The sequence below is a fragment of the Cryptotermes secundus genome, unplaced genomic scaffold (genome assembly GCF_002891405.2).
Source record: "Cryptotermes secundus unplaced genomic scaffold, Csec_1.0 scaffold112, whole genome shotgun sequence".
NCBI lineage: Eukaryota > Metazoa > Arthropoda > Insecta > Blattodea > Kalotermitidae > Cryptotermes > Cryptotermes secundus.
The window spans coordinates 2,119,440-2,142,875 of NW_019718271.1; the positions used below are offsets into that span (position 1 = coordinate 2,119,440).

Sequence of the window (23,436 nt, forward strand, 5' to 3'; positions counted from 1 at the left end):
GTGTGCCTAGGAGTGATTAAATTCTAAAATTCCACAGCGGCCTTACATGTCAGTCTTTATTAATATTATCAGAATATATTTAAAACTGATAAATTTATGCTTCCTCTTTTCTAATGTGAAATTTCTAGTCTTTGCAGAAACTTCAGTTCTATGCTGCATAATGATTTTGCTGTTTTATACAGATATCTTGAAATGGGATATTTCAGCACAGTGGTATTTATATAAGTAGATATTTTATTAAACATAAAGTAAAGTAATGTTATATATGTAAGCTGGCGTGATGTTACTGTTGAGGTTTATTTGATGTATGTATTAGCTATTTTACAGGAAATTTAAAATTTGCATATTTTCTCCTTCCAGTACAGAATTTCCTTGTTGTATATTTACTAAAATTTATATTTATAGGACATAATTAACTGAGATAAAATCCAATCCTCGAAACACTAGAAACATAGTCTGAAGAACTGTGCACTATAGACACAAAATATTCATAACATTTAAACCGGAATTATAGCCACTAAACTACATTTATTTAATTTATTTATTTATTTGTTTGCTGTATTTATTTAGGAGAGGTTATGAATCTTTAATGCATGACTTTCTTTAGTCAGAATTTGGTCTATGCTGCAGATATAAACCTACTGACACATAACATAAATACCATACAGAAGAACACAGAAGCTCTAATTGGTGCTTATAAAAAGATTGGTTTAGATGTAAACTCAGAACTAAGTATATGTTGACATCTGGTCACCAGAGTGCAGGGAAAAATCATAACACAAAGATAGCTGATAGATCCTTTAAAAAATTAAATTTGATTCATTATGAAAATAACAGCAGATTAAATTTGGATAATTCTTGCTACCTTACAGGAGATTGGAGAAAACTGCATAATGAGGAGCTTCATAACTTGTACTCTTTGCCAGAAATAATTAGAATGATCAAGTCAAGGAGGATAAGATAAACAGAGCATGTAGGATGCATGGGGAGAAGAGGAATGCGTATAAGGTTTTGGTGGGAAAGTCAGCAGGAAAGAGATCACTATGAATGCCTAGACATAGATGGAAGGGTACTATTAAAATGGATGTTACAGGAATGGGATGGGGTAGTATGGACTGAATTTATCTGAAGAAAGCAGTCTTCTGGGATTTGGCACCATGTATATGTATACAGGGTGCCAAATCCCAGAAGACTGCTTTCTTCATAGTCACCGCCGTGAAAGCCTCAAATCTTACATGGATGTATNAAGTGTTGGGAAATTCTTGAGTAGCCGAGTGAGTGGTGGCTTCTGAAGAAGAAATGAGTTCCATGGAGTTATAACTTCTTTATTAAGACCATCACAACACAACTATATCAAGGTCAGTCCCTGGTCTTGGCTCTGCTACATGTTTCAGCTATTAATAGCCATCATCAGTCAGATACATGACTAACATACATACACCACTGAACTGCAGTACTTATAAAAGTGGATACAATAATATTAATTATATTAAAATACTTGATGTAAAAATGCAATAAATCAGATTATATAAAACAAAAGTTATAATATAAAACAAGAATAAAATTCTTCGATTGATGCTTTACATCATTGAGTCAGTCGTTGGTTTTTGTGATTTTGTTTCCTTCCCATGGAGGAATTAGAGTTTTCTATATTTTGTGTATAAAAACTGTTATTGGAGGCTCGTGATGTAGATATAGTAATATTAATGTTAATTATTTAGTCGATGCCTCATCTTACAAAGTATTGTCCATTCTGTAGGGAATGTAAACAATGACTCATAGTTGTGTTGTGACGGTCTTAATAAAGAAGTTATATATTATAACACAACAGGATGCATGAAATGAAAATCCATGAAGTTAATTAGTTGATGTCCTGATTTAATATAAGATTGGAACATGGAACGCTATGGCATATGTGTGATATTTTACTTCTGACATGTTTGCGAGTAGACATCACTTGTTTGTATGCATCTCAGTTCATAATTCAATAGAAAGCAGTAATGCTGACAATGATGACCTTCCAGGCAAATACCAGGATAATACCTTGATTGGGCCATGACCACTTCTATGTCCTTTCCAGTTTGTCAGTCATCCTACTTTTCTGTTCACTAGAGTTTAGATATTGATAGCATCATACAATAAACCACCAACCACAATGATGAGGGTTATGGTCAGCATTATTAAGGTGTTGGTGGTGATGATGTTATGTTAAGTAAATTAAATACCGGTGAAAATTTATCATATTCTTTACAATAAAAATTACAAATTTCATATACATTATGGAAATATTTTCCAAAGTTTAATATATATTATATGAAAATTCTTCATAATCCATTATATTATGTTATCATGTAACATGGACATGCACACTCCCTGATACACCCACTCACCCATTCACTGACTCACTGATTTGTTCACTCATGTCAAACTTGTCCCTTAGCTTAACTTCATGTAGATTGGCCTTGCTGTGTTGCATATATGTATCTGCTTATGTGATAACAGTTTTTTTAATACTTTCATGTTTTTTCTGGGAAGTGGTTGATGTAATTGTCTTCTGGTGTCACAATTGTAGACAGGAATCCTCTGTGTGGCTGGGAATTTATTCTATTTGAGTGTAAGACTGCCCTTCTGATGAATTGTTATATATGTGTCCTACAGGCCTGGCATCTCAGCATGGCTCTGTAACTTCCATGTCTAGTGGGGGAGGGGGTACAGGTGCTGCAGCCAGCTACTACCAGCAGGCATCAGCTCCAACCCAGCATGGGGACCAGCAGTCTCACTCCCAACACAGCCCTACAAAGTATCCAGAGAATGGTCATGATACCCTTTCTGACTTTGTCCATTTTGTCTGCCAGGAAGCTGAAACGCAAGAGACACAGGTATGTGTTCACAGTTGCCTGTCAGGGGTGCAGGTCATATGACATATATTGTAAGGAAGAAAACGCCCTCAGTCTCAGAGGCAACCAGGAAACCTGTAGACCATATCCCTTTCTCTCACTCACTCACTCACTCATGGAGCTGAGCCCTTCTTGAGAAGCTGCGAATTATGCAGCTACTCAAGAACTTCCCAGCATTTTATGGAAACTGAAGGTTCATTACCGTGTTCACAAGAGCCCTCCACGGGTCCCTGTCCTGAGCCAGATCAATCAAATCCATACCATCCTATCCTATCTCTCTAAGATCCATTTCATATTCCTTCCTCTTCTAAAATTAATTTCAAGTGTAATTTAAAGTAACCATGTCTATGTTCCATTGTAATGTGTATCAAAAGTAGAATTCCATTGAGATTTGGAGTATATTTTTGGTTATAAACTTTTATTATTGCATATTTTTTATGTCACCATGGACACCATGATTCCAAGAAAACAGCATTCATCCGCTTACAGTATGACTGATTAGTATGGTCATATTAGACATTATAGAGTCAGATGTTGCAGAAACAAACGTTATTGTTTCTTGTAGTTTTGATTCAGATTCTGTTTATATCACATGTAAGTGAGTAGAGCTCAGCAAAGCTCATATTTATATATATCAAGCGCTTATGTATGTTTCCAATCAAAGTTCAGCATTTTTCAGTGTTGCTAAGTGGCAATAACAGTGTGCACTTGAAACATACTATATATGTAACCGAGGCAACAGAGACTTCTGCACACTTCTAGCGTTCAGGTGTCATGTCACAATATAAAGTAAATATTGTAGGTGAATTAACTAATCCATTCTGGTTATGAACAGAGTAATGGTATTCCTCATGTTCAGTTTAGTATACTGAGTGTTACTAATCTTGGACTCTTGTAGTTGCCACTTTTTACTCATTAATTATTCTGATTAAGAGTTATGTTTTCTGGGATATAAAATTATGCAGTGTAGTGGAAGTCAGCCAGTGTTTCAAAGGCATATGTTACCTCCACCTTCAAGCTCAAAGAGTAAACCAAGCAAGAAACCAGCCTGAAGCAGGCAGCAAGATGCAGGCAATATGTTCCTCTGAATCATTGGTTGACAGATACCAGACAACATAGAAAACACAGTTCTACTGTTGCATAGCACAGACCACACAGAAAATAAGTCACACAGTAACTAAGTACTGTTGGAGTGTGACGTCATTGTGCCTGCGTGGAAGCGTATTTACGGCTCTTTCTGTGGCTCAACCATTCTTGCATGGGGCAAATACCCCACAGTAATATATCAGTCCTGGACCTTCTGTATGTTTTTAAAAATTGCTATTCATTTTTGAGGAATTGAGAATTAAATATTTCAAAAACTGTAGCAAGTAGAAGTAGAGTAAGCAATTTCTTTTCTAAACTCCATTGAATGAACAAGGCTTTGATGTATTAGGATGAATGGTTTTCAAACAGCATGCAAAAAAAAAATATTTTGGGGGGATTTTCAAATATGTTTGGGAACACTTAAACTAAAAACATTGTGGTTTTTGGGTGTCTAAAACCTTTCCAGGGAGATCATGCCAAGTTTGAGCGCTACATGTATAGCAGTGTGGAAATTTATATGAAACAGAGAGATGGCAGGACAGACAAATGTACACCCTTCTCTATATTGTGATATGACATCTAAAAGTAAGAATCTTAGAATCAGAGAAATGTCAGAGAGGCATCCATTGCTAAATAACATAGAACATCAGTTCATAACAGCCACATATGCTAACAAGAGTCAAGGAACCGTTGAGGGCAGTATTTTCTCATTGTTCTGCAACAAAGCTATATACAGAGGGCCTGCAAACTGTCAGAAGAGTTGTCCATGTGGAGGCAGGTAACAGTACCTCCACCATAGCCCTGTGAGTCATAGGAGGTGACAAAAAAGGGAACCCAGTGCCTGGGGGTATAACTAGGCCACCCTGTTCCTGGGGAATATAAATACAGGCACCTGCCCCTCCATGTTGGGGGAGTCTCAAATCTGAGACAGTAAAATATTGAAGCGTAGGTACCCTTCAGAGGATCCTTCAGGGTGTGTATTGGTTCGTGTGATCACAGGACAGGGCGAGCAGGGGAGAACAAAGAAATCAGCAAGGCGGAAATACCCAAACAGAAATAACCAAATCAAATATTAACAAAGAATAAATATAATGTATTAATAAAGAATGAATACAAACATAATGTAAATACCTGTATCAGAATGATTGCAGAGTTCGCTGTTCTAAGATTGAATACCACATAGAGAAATCAATTTGGACGGTCGAGGATGACCTCGACCGGTGGTCCGAAATGAGAACAACCTACCCATCCAACGGTTGGGAAGCCAAGAGCCCTCAGCTCGACTTGTTAGGCCGCTAAGTCGGCTCAGGAGGGGAAGGAGAGAGGGGGACAGTGGAGGGGAAAAGTGCGCACACAGACCACGGACATGAGCCGACATCACAATATGATCATGAGACTCGTGGGACCTGGACCTGAGAATAACTGCGCTGGCGAGGACCAGTAGCAATTGTAAATGACAGACTCATCCTCTTGTCATAGAGGATGTTATGTAAGGACTAAGACCAAAAGTATTCAGAAGTAAAACAAGAACTTGTACCTTATATTTATTTCTGAGTAGGAACCTGTGTTACTGGATTTCAAAGAAATGAAGTGTTGAGATGAGCATTTATATGTTGGTTCCAGTCTCAGCCTGGGTCTTCTCGGAGTCCTTCAAAGTTATCTCAGTACTACCCCAGCACAATGCTGCCCCCACCACCTCCACCACCCATGGCTCGCCCTGTTGCCATCATTCGCTCCACAGGTGAGAAGTTACAATCATGAAATAAACACAAATACTATTACCATACTGGAGCCAGGATGGCGCAGTCAGTATAGCGACTGGCTACAGGCTAGATTGCAGAGGGGTTGGAGATCAAATCGTGGTAGGGTCAAGAATTTTCTCTTCTCCACATCATCCGGACCAGCTCTGGGGCCCACCTAGCCTCCTATCCAATGGGCACCGGGGGGCTCTTTCCCAGGGGAGGGGGGGGTTAAAGCAGCAGAGGTGTGAAGCTGACCACTTACCTGCAACTGGTACTGAGGTCAACAATATGTGGATATATACATCCACTCCCCTATACACCTTCATGGCATAGTGCTTAATTAGTTATGCACATGGAAAAATTTACTTTTTTTACTATTACCATATTTTTTTGTGTTTATTTTGTGAAAATATCAATATGTTGTATTATATAGTATTGAATGGTGCAGTGGTTAATGAATAATGAAGTGGAAAGGATTCAGAAGGAAGTGATCATGGTCTGATCAAGGTACTATCCTGGCATAATGTTAAATTGCAGCATCCTGTTACACTGCATAGATCTAACTTTGCATTCAACTTTTTGTTGTTCATGCGCAACCAACATTGCACATGGATGGCAAAAAAGCTGAATAGAAAGTCAGATACTGTCCTGGAATTTGCCTGGAGGACTGAAGAAAACTATGAATAATCTCAGTCATGGATGCTGATGTCGTAGGCAAGATTGAAACCGAACACCACTTGTATTCAAGTCTAGAGTATTACCTCTACATTAACCTTCTTGTTATGAGATTTGCTGTGTTCCAGTTTCCCCCCCTCTCTATGTAACACATCATTATTATGAACTTAACTTTTTTTCCCCCTTCATAGATGATTAATACATTTTTGGGGGTTATGAATTTCAGTATTTTAATTAACATTTAGTAATTTCTTATGCCATTCAATCTCCCAGTATCACATCTGTGATTTAGAGTTGTTAATTGTTTTCTTAAACTTCTGGTTCCCAGAGCCTTTTTTTTTTTTTTTTTGTGATTCACCGTGGAAGGAAATTAAGAAATCATTCACATTTACATTTATGGATTTATGGAAGATGTAAGTTGCTTACAGTAGCAGTCACATCATTGTTGGCAAATTAATAGGAGTGTTTTAGGTTGAACATCTTCCAAATTTCATATAATTAATTATATTCAGCACTTCCTTCAGCTACTACATGGTTGTACTCCTACCAGAAAACAGTTTGTGCTTATGAGCAAACTTGTCAAAAGTCAAAAGTTACATATCTGCTGGTGCGTTATATGTTTCGACCCTTTAGGCTCAAATTTTGTGAGTGTAGCAGTAAACACGGTTTTATAAAAGAGGAGCAGATTATGTTACATATTATATATTAATTTTAATCATCCCAATACACGGGTTTGTTAGCTTGCCAAGATGAAGTTTTCATGTGTTAGAAACAGCTTAGTGATAGCTAAAGGTGAAATTGATTTCAGGATTGGAGGAGGACACATCTATGATATGGTATGAATGTTAAATAAACATATTGTCCACACAGAATTTTTTGCCTTGGCATGCCAATGTTGTGCAAACAGTAAAATAGAAGGTCTTGTTCATACGTGATGAAACAATTCTGTTCGTCTTGTGGGAAGTCAGTTTAAGGGCTTGGATCATAAGGAACTTATAGTGGACTGGATTCATTCCTTACTGTATACTACCTCCAAGAATATATCCTGCTTTGAAGATATATTATCTACACAGTTCATTTAGAACGAAAATTTAATACGTGTATACTATATACAGAAGTGCCTTAGGTCGCAATATATGCAGCTCTGCAATTTATAAGGTAAGTAAGTGTAACATCAGAGTCTGTTTACACTCAGTTTTGTAAGACATGTCACATATTAACTTCTGTTCTACGAAATATTAATATATTATTTCTTAAGAGACGATCTGCTGACAGATTCGTTTACTGACGTGTTTCCTTTGGAAAAGATGACATTGTTTGAATTAAGAGCCCTAATGTAATGTTGAAGGAGTGAACAAACATATTTAATAATACTAAGATAGGAAAACGAGTTCAAAAACACAGTACATTATTAGATATAATTTTCCTCATTAAGACTGATAGTAAGCTGTCGCTTTTGCCTTAAAGAAATATGTATTACTTTGTTTAATATTACGTCAGTGAGTGCATTGAAACAACAGAATAATATTTAGTGTGGATCAATCTGATCAGAAGCTGTAAACCCATGAAGAAGCATGAAGATATAGACCCCGTTCCAAGAATAAACATTGTCAAGAAGACGCGCCTTCAGAGTGAGGTTAGTAGTTTAATGTATAATATATTAAGGGAACTGGTTCTCTTAGTATGAAGGACCTAACCCAGCATCACTTTTTATTTTTTTAAGTTGGTTATTTAATGACACACTCAGTATCAAGACTATATAGCATCAGTGAGTTTGTTATAAAATTATCATACACACACACACACACACACACATGATAATTTATACTGCATGCCATATATATATATGTCACGCAGTAGCATAGTTGGTTGCGGCACTATGCTACAATCCAGAAGGTTGTGGGTTTGATTCCCAATGAGATCACTGGATTTTTCGATTTACGTAGTCCTTCCAACTGCACTATAGCCCTGGGGTTGACTCAACCTCTAACAGAAATGAGTGCCTGGAATCTTCCTGGGGGTAAAGGGCAGCCAGTGCATAAGGCCTTACCGCCATCTGTGAGCCAGTTGTCTGGAAAATGTGGGAGCCTTGATGTCTCACAACCCTATGGCCTTTCACAGCCTGTTAACAGAGATAGCTTTACCTTACCTATACATATACAGGGTGTCCCAGGAGGAATGGACCAAACTTCAGGAGGGTGTTCCTTATGTTAAAGTATGCCGATATAACCCAAAACACCTATGTCCAAAGTTGAACGGTTACGGAGATAATGGCCCAAGAAAAGTGTGGTCTTCTGGCAGGTCCACGCACTGTACCTCTCAGCTGAGAGGCCTTATCTATATTTGTCCTTGAGTGCCGTGATTCACCCTAGCCGTGCTTATGTAGTTGGCTTTATCAGAACGCGCAGTCAGCCAAGTTACGTCAGCGCTTGCCATTCATGTGTCATGTATAGTGCTTGGAAACGCTAAGGATAATTATGACATGGCGAGCGAGTATTTTGTACTTCAATTTTATGGCTTCATGTCACTCACAAGTTAGTTTGATGTTACGTACATTATTAACATTACAGAATCCACATATTCCTGCCAGTTTTAATATGTATTTTGTAATCAACAAGTGTGCAACGCCGATCAAAGTTTCACACTTCTCTGGCCATTATCTCCGTAACCATTCAACTTTGGACATAGGTGTTTTGGGTTATATCGGCATACTTTAACATAAGGAACACCCTCCCGAAGTTTGGTCCATTCCTCCTGGGACACTCTGTATATGGGTGTGTGTGTGTGTGTGTGTGTGTGTGTGTGCGCATACATTGTTTTAATTTTATTTCCTTGAAAGTCATGGTGTACACATGGTATTAAGTAAGAACATATATCTGAAGTTTGCAATATGAAAAGGTACAAGAAAATTACTTAATAAATCTTTGTACTGAATGATTGACTTGCTTCATTATATGAAGCCAGCTAGCCTGCTTCAGGAACAGCAAACAGCAGTTTTCCTGACTTTCATTTATGTTGTGACAATCCAAAATGTAGGATGGTAAAGGTAAAAAGATAAAGTTGTCCCTGTGCTTAATTAATTAAGCACTATTCCATATGAAGACACATTAGGTAGGGGAGGTATAGCTCCACCTTTCTTGACCTCAGCACTAGATGGAGTTGTGGAGTTGAGTGATCAGCTTCATGCCCCGTCCACTTTACCCCAGGGGAAAGAGCCCCAGGTGCCTATTGGAGAGGTACGGGCCCCAGAGTTGGTCTGGATACTGTGGAGAAGAGGAAAATTTTGCACTGCCAGGAATTGAACCAGCCCATAGCCTGTCATACCAACTGAGTTATCCCGACTTCTAAATGTAGGATGGAAGCAATGAAAAAATGTTAGTTGTATGTTTTCATTTACAGTTAAGTAAATTTATTTTTTGCTTCCACTAAAATTTATCTTATTGTGAGGCAGATGTCTAATGTGATATCTGACTATGTAGACACATGGTTAGTCATGTAGGGTAAACTGACTCAGACAACGTGGAAAATACAGATTATCACAAACTCAGAACTTCATATTTCTTGAACCAAACAGACTGTTTGTTTTTTACAACAAAACATTGCTATAAAATGGTCAATTTTAATTGCAGTCCAGGTGTAATTAGATAATGCATTAGTTATGGGTCAAGCTTTGTGTTCGTTCTTGTACTATTCTGCCTTCAGAAAAAACAAGTTAACAGTTATAAAGCCATGCCAGAAGCTTGTGTTGTTTAATTCCTCTTTTAGAACTGTGAGTAGTTTTCACACTGTTCCTTTCATTGTTTCTGCTTTTATTATTATTGACTTTATAATTTAAACATGGCCAAGCAAACAGTAAAAATAACATATTTAAATGTGTTACCACTACCTACACAAGGTAAAGGATGTGTACCTCTTATTTTGTAATTGTGATTCAAATAAGTTGTTTTACTTGGTTCACATTTCAACTAAAACTATCATCAGCTAGCATAAGGAGAAGAGTGCAGATTAAGGATGCTTGAGAACAGGATGCTGAGGAGAATATCTGAACTTTAGAAAGAGGAAATGACAGGAGACTGGAAGGAGTAGCTCCATGATGAGGATCTGCATAAATTGTGTTTTTTTCCAAATATTGTTAAGGTGAATAAATTAAGGACGATGATGCTAGCAGGGCACAGGCACATAGCTTGCATGGGCAAGATGAGAAATTCATACAAAATTTGAAAGACACAGAGCACCTGGGAAACATATACATTGAAGAGGTGATTCTTTAATAAAGATATAAAGTGTGATTGGGAACCAGAAATGTCTGAATTAGATTAGGGTCCAGTGGCATGCTCTTGAGAAAATGAACCTTTGAGTTACATAAAAGGTGAGGAACTTATTGGCTAGCTGAGTGACTGTTGACTTCTCAAGAAGTACTCTATTCTATGAAGTAGTTAGTCAGTCAGGCATTTGTGTTGGCATGTTATGTAACACCAGACATAAGTGCCTGACAATTTAAATAATAGATAAGTGGATGATAGTTGTTAAAACATATTGCAAACTCAAGTACGTCTTGAAACATCATTTTAGTAGTGTGAATGTAACATAACATTTTAGCAACATCAAAATCAGGCAATCGATTAAAACAGAAAGCTGTAATTTCTTACTGCCTCTATGTTAAAAACTTAATGTCATGTGTCCCATTTAAAAGTATAATTTATTAGCATATATGGTTAATATTAAATGGCACTGATGCACACATATCTATGATGAAAAAACAACAGTTCTAATTTAATATATTATGTTTTCCAGAAGTTAAGTTTAGTAGAAAAGGCTACAATCCAATTCTAAAGAGAAAATCTTCTAGCTGTAAAATATTGCTTTAAGTTGAGGTAAATTGATGCATGTAAGGTATGAACTGTAATGCTGAGTATCTAATTCAGTGAAATTTGACTTTTTCAATGGTGCATTGTTTACAGACTCTGGAATTTTGTTTATAGGTTCCTCAACTGATACATTTCATCACGATTCATTGCGTCTTCCAGGCTGAATGGTTACCTCTTTAGAGGTGGATTTTGTTTAAATACATAATTTGAAACTGAAGGTGAGTGAATGCATAGTTTTGAACCAGGGTCTTATATTAATATACTAGTAGGAGAAATGCTTGTTAGCTCATTTTAATAAGCATTAGATCCAGTGACTGTGCGACTTTCTCTTGTTGCTTCTGGAGAAAACTTAGTCCCCCCTTCATGTTCCATGTCTATATATATATATACACTCAGAATCTGACAGATTAATCCTCTCTTTGCATTTTATGGTGCTGACTTTCAAATCTGTTACTTGCACTCTAATATAGCAAGGAGATGAAAATTTACAGCTTGATAAAGATAAAAATCATGTTATGCCTTATTTTACTCTTTAAGTTCTTCATCCTAAAATCAAGGAGGATCCAGTGGCACGACATTTTTACCACAGTGACCAGTTGTTTAATCAGAAGTGAAATGGATGTAAGAATCTTTTTTAATTGACATTTCAAAATATTCAGTTTTTACAGTCTGTGAAACTGAAATAATTGAATTAAAAGGAATGAAGAAGCAGCAGCTGTAGGAGATCTTTTTTTAACTGGTGAAAAAGCTAAGGAAATTTTGTCGAGATGATTATGTGTGAGGATACATAAAAATTATTCTCCAAATTATCGTGTGCGTGTATGTGTATCATCTGTGCATCTCACACTACAGAAGTTGTAGTAAATATTGCAGTTCTAAAAAGATTAACAGAACATAGCCCAGAATAAATTGGAAACAAGAAATAAGTATTTTGAAGTGAAAATTGTTCAAGAAGAAAAGAAATACGAGAAAACCAGTGTAGCTGAATGTCTATAGTTATGAGCAATAATAAGAGGCAAGAAAATAAATGTGAAAATACAGCAGATATTAAGAAATTCAAGTGGATCAAGCAATGGAAATCTGCTGCAAGAAAAGTGTGGACCTCAAGGTTTCTTTCTCTAATAACATATAAAATTATTCACATTTGAATGTGTACTGTTTTCAAAATGAGTATACAGTAACAAGTTACTGTATTACAGTTTTACAGTTGTCATTAGGTGAAACATAAACATGTAAAGATTTCAGGTGTACAGGACCTGTACATACCACTAGTTTTACAAATGTGCCTTATTTGAAAAGCATAACCACCAACAAATATAAAAATAAGATGGTATTAAAAGAGAAAAGAAATTAACTCACATATTCAAAATATGTGTTTTTAACTTTTCCTAAATTTGCTCTTACTGTTAATCTGTTTTGTACATGTCACGACAGCCTCTTTCTTGGTAAAATATCAGTTTTTAACTATAGAGGTTACTGGACATTTTAGTGTCTCTGTATAATTTAAATAGAGACATAAAACATTCAATACAAATCATATGCTTAGGCTTATACAGGTAATATGACATAAATGAGACGTGACTCAAATATATGTTACATGTTTTTGGTTGTTTTGTGAAGACATGTAGGCTGGGAGCATGAAACCAGAGACATATTTTATTCCAAATATAAGGACCATTGTGAAGACTGGAAGAAATATTACTGTTAAACATTTAAATATAGGATATTTACGTGTGCTGCTGAATTGGAAGCTTACAAGCTGTAAAGTGTACAGCTGAGGGCTTTGTCATGGGGGAATGGAATTGTTTTCCTTCTGATACTGCCTCTGTAGGAATACCTATCAGGAAAACATGTCGCTAAATTCTAAGTTTCAAAGAGGTACATGTGGTATCCATGAATTACTATACTATACTATCTGAGTTCAATGGTTTTAGTATTAATTATTTATTTTATGCATGAAAGTATTGTAAAATATGATCAGTTAATTATTGCCAGTTTCTTCAGTTCTTATACAGCAAGAAGAATAAGAGACATGAAAGCAATATACATAAGTAAATGGAGAAGGAAGAAACTAGGAGCAGCAAGAGCAAGGGAAACAGAACGGAACGAATTGAGGATAAGAATGATAAATGAAATGATAATTTTATTCATAATGTGAAGAGTGACAAAGGAACCATTGTTAGGGATGAATGAGTATATAAACTATCACAAACCAAAGGAAGCCATACAATAAACTCTACAGAATGACCAAGTAATAAGGACAAGAAAGTGCAGTGTTAATCTGTTGATGATAATTTTGTTTAGGGATGACAGATATTATTTTGTACAAATAGTGAGCTTACATGACAACAGTGACTCATAAGAATAACATAATTTATAACATTGTTAGATTAAGAAGTATGGAGTAATGATGAATCAGTGAATGGCAGCATAATACAGAAGATGAGAAGAAATGAAATGGAAAACGTTGCAGCATTTTTATATTAATTTTAAAATATGGAGATTAAGCAAGTTAACAATGAAGATCAAAGTTTACACTTTAAATTGCTTGTATATTGTAGTGTGAAATGTATGCTGAAGGAACCAGAGAAGCAGTTTTATTGGTACTCCTTATATGGGAGTAATTAATAATATGTCTTCAATACCAGGCTTGTAACATTAACTTTGAAACTGTGCTCATTTCTTGTGAAAATTATTTGATGATGTGATATATTAACAGTGTAAATTACACTTATGTACACATATTTGACTGAAGGAAGTCATAATATTTACCACCAGTCTGTATATTAAGTTAAAGAAAGAAATTAGACAATAATTAAAATACTCATCTTTAAGCATTGATGTCTTCATAGAATATATGCTTTGCACAGTGTTAAAGATACATGAAAGTATAATGTGAATATGTTGGAGTGACTGATTCAACAGGTAGGATTGTAGTTCTCAGAAATCAATAGAAAACCAGAATGTAGGCTGCTTCCCCATAAAACATATAATGTAAAGAATACTTTGCAAATTATTGAAAAGAAGTGGATATACTGCTATGAATTATTTTCATAATCTGTTACTAAATAATCCATCGTTCAAGGAGGCAGGTTAGTCATAATGTAGCTTCACAGTGCAATAATTCTAAGTGTTAAAATTGTCCTGCATAATTGCCATATTAACCATCATGGTCGTAGAAGGAGCCTTCATTTTGTTTCTGAGATGATGGAAATTTGGGATTGTATTGAAAGAGTGCCTATATTTTAAGAATAGAGCTTATCTGTTAAATGTGGGGATGGATGGCAGTTTAAAATTAAACGAATTTAAACTGATGAATATATTGCTTTCTTTGATATATATATTGCTTTCATACTGAACTTGTGTGATTGAGATTCTGTGTATGGTATCTTGTTTTCCTCCTCATACATTTCTTATAAAGTGGGCACGATACCTAAAATATGTGCAGACTGAAAGTTTTCTTCTCTTCTGGAACAACAGTAATAACTTTTTTGTTATGTGATAAGTTTTTGATACATTTCAATGTGTCTTAATACTTGAATTGCTATTCTATATGTTATGGTGTATCAGCCATTCACATTACTGCTGGAGCAGCACTGAAGAATGTTTTCACCTTCAAGATAATACTGAAAAATGTTGGACTCAGCAGGAAATAAGTGGCACATTGAAATTTTATGACATAGGAAGATGGATCTCAACAAAAACAAGAACAGTGTGATTTCATAGGGAAAGATGCAATGACAGATGGAAAAAATTCAACGAAAGAGTGGTGAAAATTATATAATGAATGAAATTTCTTCATCCAAAGAGTGAATTATTTTATGCCATACATACATTGTGTTTAGCCATTAAATAAGAGACATAACATTGAAAATCAATATTCAATCAATTGTAATATGTGAGATCAAGTGAACTGTAGCACGTGCAATTTTTCTCCTTAAGCAGCAACAGAGTGTCACATGCTCATAGCTCCATGAATATTACCCAAGCTTCACAAGCCAAGGAGAACATTTCTTTTCATTTTAGGTATGAGTTTCAGAATCTGTTTTAATATTCCACATAAGAATGTCAGCACATTTACATAATTCTGTAGACATGTATAAAGTTGATTCAGTTTCAGAAAAGAAAGCAAGATACAGTGAGCTCATAAAAATTTTATTAGCAAAACTATATAACTTTATTATTGTATAGTTGATTCATTGATGTTATGAAGTAGGAGCAAGCAACTGACTGAATAACTGGCAGCCTGATAAGACTCTCTTGCCTCTCCAGCAGGTTCCTGACTGGAGGGAAGCCGAGACTGCAGCACTGCACATCATGTGGAAAGTCATCCAAGAACACAGTGATCAACTCAAGCTACAAATATGCATATCTAATGCACTTTTCTCCAGACAAGCTTCTTTAAATAACAATCAGGAAACTGAAGCCAGAAATAATGAAAATATGCAGGAATGGCAAAATCATTAAATTATTTACATAAGTCATGTGCAGTAAAACAGATTGTTGTTCCAGCAACTTAGGGTGAGTTGGGAATGGAGGAATACACAAGTTAAGTTGGTATAATTTGGAGAGCATTTTTAAGGCATTGTGAATGTGAAATGCAGTGAACCATGTAGCTCTCTATCTGGAAACTGATACATAGGAGGAAAGTTTCATCCTATAAGATAATAGGCTACAGGAGAAGCAATGAAAGCAGTTAAAGTTAATTTGACATAATCATGAACAACATCCACCTAGAAGCTGATTGCTGAAGGAAAAATATATTGTATATATGTGAATTCCTCCACAGAACTAGACGATATAATCAAAATTTGATTATTTCAAATTGAAAAATAGTGTGATTCTGCTCTATATTATATTAGTTGCTGTAACTAATTGTACAAAGAGCAAAATATGTAAAATCTTCAACAGAACAGATTATCAATTGGAAACTGGGATCAGCATCTGCTGATGGAACAAGGAATCGCTGTGAAAATGTGCTTCAGCTGGATAGTCTTTTAGAAGTTGATCACAGTGTAGTTTCATTACAGATGCAGTGATCACTTTCAAGTGGCACGAGAAGAGACTTCTGGAACATCATGGATGCATTTCTGACTTCAGAAAAAACATAACGGCCTATCATGAGTCACACTGTGTGGTACATTTGAGAACTATCAAATTATATGAGATTTGAGGATGTCATGATGGTGACGAAGAAGATTACAATCTTCTGAGATGTGACACTGTGTAATTTGATAAACTGTACTTTATTGCACATATTAATTCATCTTTAATTATTGTGCTCTACATGTACAGCTGCAAATTATTCAGGAACATGAATACTCCTGTTTTAGAAGAATCGGTGAATTCCTAACATTATATATATAGAGGGGCCCAAAAAAAATGTGTTCACTCTTCAACATAAAAATAATTTATTGCCATATATTCAGTACAACTTTGAAAATGTTCATAGGTAACTCCTGTGACATACTTTAATAGAGGTTATATATGGACATTTTTAATGTTGAACCGTAGATATAGCAATAAATTATTTAAGCAGATATTTCGTGCGTTGAAATATATATACATTTTTTGGCGTCCCTCTATGGGTGTATGTGTGTGTAGACAGACAGATAGACAGACATACATGCATGCATATAAATAATCAGTTGCATTATGGGAGGTACAACAAATGTACTTTAAAATGCAGCATGTTTATGTACTTCAAAGTAACTTTTTGATTTTCAGAAAGTAATATCACTAACAACACTTTATAGTACATATGTTTAAGCTTAGTGTCTGGAATCAGTAAATTCGACATAATTTCAAGAAAGATCTATGAAAAATATTTTGGGATTATAATTTTATCTTAATATTATTATTCATAAGTACTTCGCTAAGTTAGCATACACATATCTATCAGTAGGTTTGTGATTATTGGAGTAATATTTTAGGAACATGCCAATTATGAACTGTTATGTATGATTATGACTGGTCTCAGTAAAGGTGACATACGTGTACTAGTGTTGGAACTTTAATAATGGCAACTATTTATTTACAACTGATACAAAATAGATGCATGTTTCGAAGTTTTACTGTCCTTCAATGTCGTCACCAGCATTGTGTACAACCCGTTGCCAGCGATGTGGAAGTCGTAGGATACTTTTAGCAGTGCCTGTTGTGTTGATAGTTATAATGGAGCGGTCTACTGCCTGAAGAATCTCTGGAACAGTTCTTAAGCAAATGCCACGAAGTGGTTCCTTCATCTTAGGAATCAAGTCGAAGTCACAAGGACTGAAGTCCGGGGAGTATGGTGGATGGTACAGCACTTCCCAGCCCCATCGATGTAACAGATCAGCCACAGCTTGCGCTGCATGCGGCCAAGCATTGTCCTGCAAAATGATGGGTGGATTCTGCAGACAGTGTCACCGCTTCTTTCTCAAAGCTGGTCGCAGGTTGTGTTCCAAAAATGAACAGTAATACTGCGCATTGACGGTCTTCTGTCGGGGAACGGTATGCATTAGGATAACACCATCAGAGTCGTACAGCAGAATCACCATACTTTTCGCATTGCTGGGGTTCTGATGAACTTTTGATTTTTTGTGGTGACACGTATTGACGCCATTCGTTTGATTGTTGTTTCATTTGTGGCTTGTACGATTTGGCCCATGTCTCATCCAGCATAATGATACGGCGTAAGAAAGCCTCTCCTTCACGCTCATAGCACTCCAAGTGGTTACAAGCAGCATATTGTAGCCATTTCTGAATTTCCGTCAAATCATGCAGAACCCAGCATGATGCAGTTTTTCTCATGCCCAGGCGTTCCTTTAGAATGTGAAGTACAGTCATATGTGCTAATCCTGTCTCTCGGGCCAGCTCACGAATCATATGGCGTTGATCACTCTCCAGTAACGCAGAAAGAGCATACACTTCTTCTTCACTGACAGTAGGACGACCTGGCCGATGCATGTCTGCCACATTTTAGCGTCCCTCATTGAAGGCGTTTACTGACCTTGCCACTGTTCTGTAAGGCAGTGCAGATTCCCTGCAAGCCTCTTGAATACCTTGATGCCACTGTTGTGCTGTACGGCCTCTGGCACATTCAATCCTTATCCGACTCCGTTGTTCTGGTTTCGAAAACACCGTGACAACACTACATTAGACCTCCAGCTAACACGAGGCTCTGTTCTTGTTACTGCACATGCGCGTGATGTGGGAAGTTTTGCTCTGATGTAAGGTAGGTATGTAACTAACATGTGGTATAACGACATTATTTGGTTCCATTGCATGGCATCACTACAGCAGTGTTGCCACTATTAAAGTTCCAGCCCTCATATATGAATGACAGCGATCTCCATGTAGTGTTGAATGCTTAGATCGTGGAAATTCAATCAGCAGAGGTATGATGCCGTTCAATTAAATTATGGTAACTAAACTTTTACAAAATTGTGAGATTAAATACGTGTAATTGAAACTTAGAGGTTGTACTTACTGTTAGTGAATAATATCGAGAAAAGTGTCACTTTTCTGTCAGTTACTTGCAGAGCAATATTTCATAGTTTTATTCACACAGTATTACATACTAATGATGGTTGAACATCCAAGAAAACTTCTCAAGAAATGGGAAACAGACTGTGAAGATATCAATGGAAGAAAATAAGACCTATAAAGTGCATTTCCAACTGGTTAATCGTTTAGTAACGAATATCCTTTATTTTTGTCATATATAAATAATGTAAAATGAAAGTGTTATATGTCATAAAGTGTTAAGAAGTAATTTCGTAATGTTTGCTCTTCTCAGTAGATGGTATGTTACATGTTCCTGCTCTCCTTCTATGTATGTATGTATGGATTTGTGACCATTGTTAGATTGTACTACTGGGTTGTATTTAGACTTCTAATTCCAAAAAGGAATTGTGACATTTATTAAACTTTTCTGTCATCATTGATTTGATTTTATGGCTCTGTAAATTTGTTTTTGAATACTGTTTCGAGTGAAATAATATCACTGTTTTCTTTAAGTTCACATGGCCAAGATTTGCTTGTATGGTTATACGTATTCATATTCCCGGGCTTTTTATGAGAAACTTTTGGAAGGAAATGGGGTAGAAAATCATTGTATTAATGAAATTATATGAAGCATGAAAATTTGTTGGAATGCCCCTTGAAATTACAACTTAACATTAGAAATATATAATATATGCATAATGTAAATTGAAATTGCCATATTGTATTTATCTGCCAAGGCACGTATTTCTGTCGCTACTCCATAATAGTGTTCATATATTTACCTTACCTGTGCTTCTGTCGTAGATTCATGTAATGTGTTTAAATATCTAATTAGATAGGCTGGAAGTTCACGACAACTTCTCAAAATTGAAGTGTTTTCTTTTATGATGGTACTTGCACTTTTCATGGTGCAGTGCATATGCCTTTTCACTAAACACAGAGTTACTGTTTGCTGGTACTTTTATCACAGTAAAAGAATTGTATCAGCCCTCACTTCATGTTGTTAAAGATTGTTATGTTTCAGTTCTGCATACAAATTTCAGTGTTGTTTGCAAAATTATTATATTACACATTACTCAGATGACAAGAATACTACTAAAAAGAAATATATTACCACTGCTTAGAGTACACAAAACATATAGACGTTAATTTTTCTGTAAACTTATCTACAAATAATATTTCATGCATAGTGAATTCTGTTACTAAGCATGTACGCATTCTTTCCTTATATAAAAAATACTCCCACGATTTTTTATCATTAAGCATCACCATTTGTAGAGAGAATCAATACCATAAAACTCCCAATTAATATGAAATTTCCTATCAAAATGCCAGTTTAGTTTAAGAAGTATAGCTGTTATGGTACTGAATTATTTAGAAATGCTCCACATTCTCTTTCTCAAATTTTTATTTCTCTTATCCAGTCACTGTGCGTTAATTTCTGAAAGAGTAGATGGGAAACAATGCAGTTCTTCTCTTTTTTTAGTTATATTGCAAAGAATTCGACTGTTATAAGTATAAAATTTTATTCATATATATTTTGTGTTTTTATCATTTACCAGTTTCATGTAGGATTCCTTTATCATTAGTAGATAGTGAATGTTAGGCAAATGCCAATTATTTTCTTGCAGAGGTATACTAAGTATAACACATGTACATTTTACTCACATAATTTTATGAAACATCAGAGTCTTTAAAATGTCCAGTTGTGCCTTATGCATTTATTCACTCTCCTGTGCTTATAAATGTTTACTTCACAGTGAAGATTTAAATTTTAAACTAACTTTACACTACACAGCAGCTTACTCAAATTAAACATGCATCAGTGAAAAATTGTGATCTGAAATATAATAACCTCAGTTTAGTTCAATTAAATGCAGAATATTTTTATTGTGACTGGATGTTTCTGCTGAATGTTAGTTATTATAAATTGTATGTTGTCGATCAATCTAAAGTTTAATTATACATGATTAACACTTACAAGTTCCACACATTTTCTAACTTGCATGTATTACAGTGTTCTAGTTGCTGCAGGGGGAGTATGTTGCAATAGTATTTGTAATTGTAATTGTGTTTCTGTAATTTTAAATTTATCCACTGTTTTAAATGAAAACATCAAGAAGTGATCAAGTTGGACAGTAGCTTACAGCATTTCCTTGTAGGATGAATGTTTTTTTTCATTAGTATTATATTATAATAAAGAAGCTTGTACTACTCATTTTAATTAATTTATAAAGACAGTTAATGTTGCTGTAATGAGTTAAGACTCATAAGTATTAGATGTGGTAGATGTTATAAGTGCCTATTTTAGACTTTTATGTGCCTGTTTCAAGCATCCACATTGAACTTTTAGTGACTGAAGACCCAATTTTTGGTCATTAGGTTAAGAGAGAAAATATTCATAGATAGTGCTACACATAATAAACAGTATCAAAGCAACACATTTTTGGTGCTTCCAGGATATTATGTCTTCCAAAATATCTGGATTTGGGGCATAATTTCCAGGAATTTTGAACCACAAGTGACATAATGAATAGTTTTCTTGTCTCCACAATGTAGTGTAATGTGAATACCATCTTGTTATGTCCATTATAATTATACAAAACCAAATAAAATTTTAATTCACTAAAATAAGAATTTTCTTGTGGCTGAAAACCATAGATTTGGAAGCCGCTGGACCCAGACCATAAGCATTTAAGAAGATGTAAAATGACTAGCAAGTCCATGAAAAATTTAGGAATAATTGGCCAAGAATTGTCTTTCTGCCATAAATTCTTTTTTAGAGTTCTCATTGTAAAAACATTCACTTTACATGGAATACAATAGAAAAATTAAGGATTCTAGTTACTGGACAGTATGAATGATATGGCACGTTGTGTTCTCCGTCTAATAACTCGTAGATCAGTTTCAATCTCTCCAGTTGAGTAACTATAAATATTACATGGAATGAATTGTCAGTATGTGTTTTGTCTCCACATCTTGAAAATGCACCGTTATACACAAGTCTCATCATTAAAAGTAAGAAGCAAAACAAAAATAATTCTAATGTAACATCTCTAGTTACATCCCAGAAACTTCAGTTGATTCCTGAACCATGCCAATCTGTTTCAAGACTTTCCAATTCTAATTTATTTCTGATTCTTTTTGCGTTTCTTAAACCTGTAACTGAGATAGAAGAGAAACTTATTTGTTAGCAAGCAGATGAAACATGCAAGAAATATTGCAAGCTTTAGCTTTATGGATAATCGGAATTTTTTATACACAAGACAACAACGTGGAGTCAGATTTGCACTGGTTTGTTTGAACCCTGGAATTTGTTGTGCACTTTGGCATGTCTTTTGTTTCTTCATTTAACACCTAAGAACTCTGTAGTGCAATAATTCATATACAGCAGCTGCCACTTATTGTGATCACTTTAGAACACAGCTTAATTGATAACAGTAACCAATAAAACAAGAATGCAGGTATTAAATATTGTTTATTGATGAAGGGCAGAAATGTGTACATGGAAAGTGAAAGTGGACAGAAAGAAAACTTTAAAATCTAGCAATATAAAATACTTTAATTTTGCTGTCCAATATTTCTTAAAAAAGTTTCATCAGTACAAATGAAACGGTCATAATGTTTCTGGAAATCCACACACACACACACACACACCATTAAAACAAATAAGATATTAAACCCCAGAATTAGAAAAATTCTATTAAGTTGACTGTCTATTGTCTTTTCTGAGAAGGTCATTAATATAACATTCATATTCACATAGGAGCTAAGGAACAAACTGGGAAGTTATGTAATTACTTCTGCTGTGCATGTGTCAAGGTCATAATAAGGCAGAAAAGCAATAACAGAAACCGAACTGCTGATTACAATAAACATTGTTCTTTCTATGTATCGCTTGCCGAGAAACGATGGAGGTGCATATAGAAGAACAGCCGACCTCACTGGACAGGAAGCCTGAAGCAGCAGAACAACCAGAGGTCCCCGTAGAAGATGCCACAGTGATGCCGGTTGGAGAACCAAAGAAGAAAAGGCATAGGGACCGGAGTGCCACTGCCAGAAACCGAAAAATTCGACACAGGAAAATTGTGGACCCCAGAAGAAATTGGCTGTCACCTGCAGAGGGACAACACGCCATGTGAAAGTGGCATGGAAAACGCCAATAGACCGGAAGATGTCCCATCATGCAGCAGTGGCAAGATGTAAGAGAGGCATCATAAAGTTGTACCTTACCCAGGAAAAGTGTCACCCATGGAGAGAACTGGTCACTTCTAGAACTAGGACGACCCACTGTGCCAGGATAATGCCGTCGGGATAGTTTGTGCCGGGAACAATGTGGTACAAGGAACGCGGAAAGGATGGACGCACAGAGGGAGACAACAGATGAACCAGGAAGGCAACAATCTGACAAGGAACCGAGACTTTGAGGAGCAGCTATGGCTTGGAAGCGAGAGGACAACAAATGAGAGCTGCAGGAAGGCCATCGGGCTGGAAATCATGAAGCGAGCAGTAGGAATTTCCAGTAGATTACCGAAAATGAGGAAATGGAACTTGTGGAGGGGTTGACCCCCTCAAAAACGGAAAAAGATACTTCAAGTAGAGGAGGAGCCGGTAACATAGAAGTACTGGCCTCCCCAGCGAGAGTGAATGTGTGATGGATGAATGGGAGGAATGAGTGTG

The 23,436-nt window shown here is 35.8% G+C and overlaps 1 protein-coding gene across 11 annotated transcripts in view; it reads left to right on the plus strand.

Moving 5' to 3' along the window:
- Positions 1 to 23,436, plus strand: part of LOC111872121 (nuclear factor 1 X-type) — a 636,309-nt gene that overhangs the window by 602,740 nt on the left and 10,133 nt on the right. For all 11 annotated transcript variants that reach the window (XM_023866148.2, XM_023866057.2, XM_023865735.2 and 8 more), the window contains 2 exons: positions 2,659 to 2,879; positions 5,607 to 5,724. In XM_023866148.2, the coding sequence (XP_023721916.1) occupies positions 2,659 to 2,879; positions 5,607 to 5,724 (339 nt within the window). The remainder of the gene's footprint in view (positions 1 to 2,658; positions 2,880 to 5,606; positions 5,725 to 23,436) is intronic.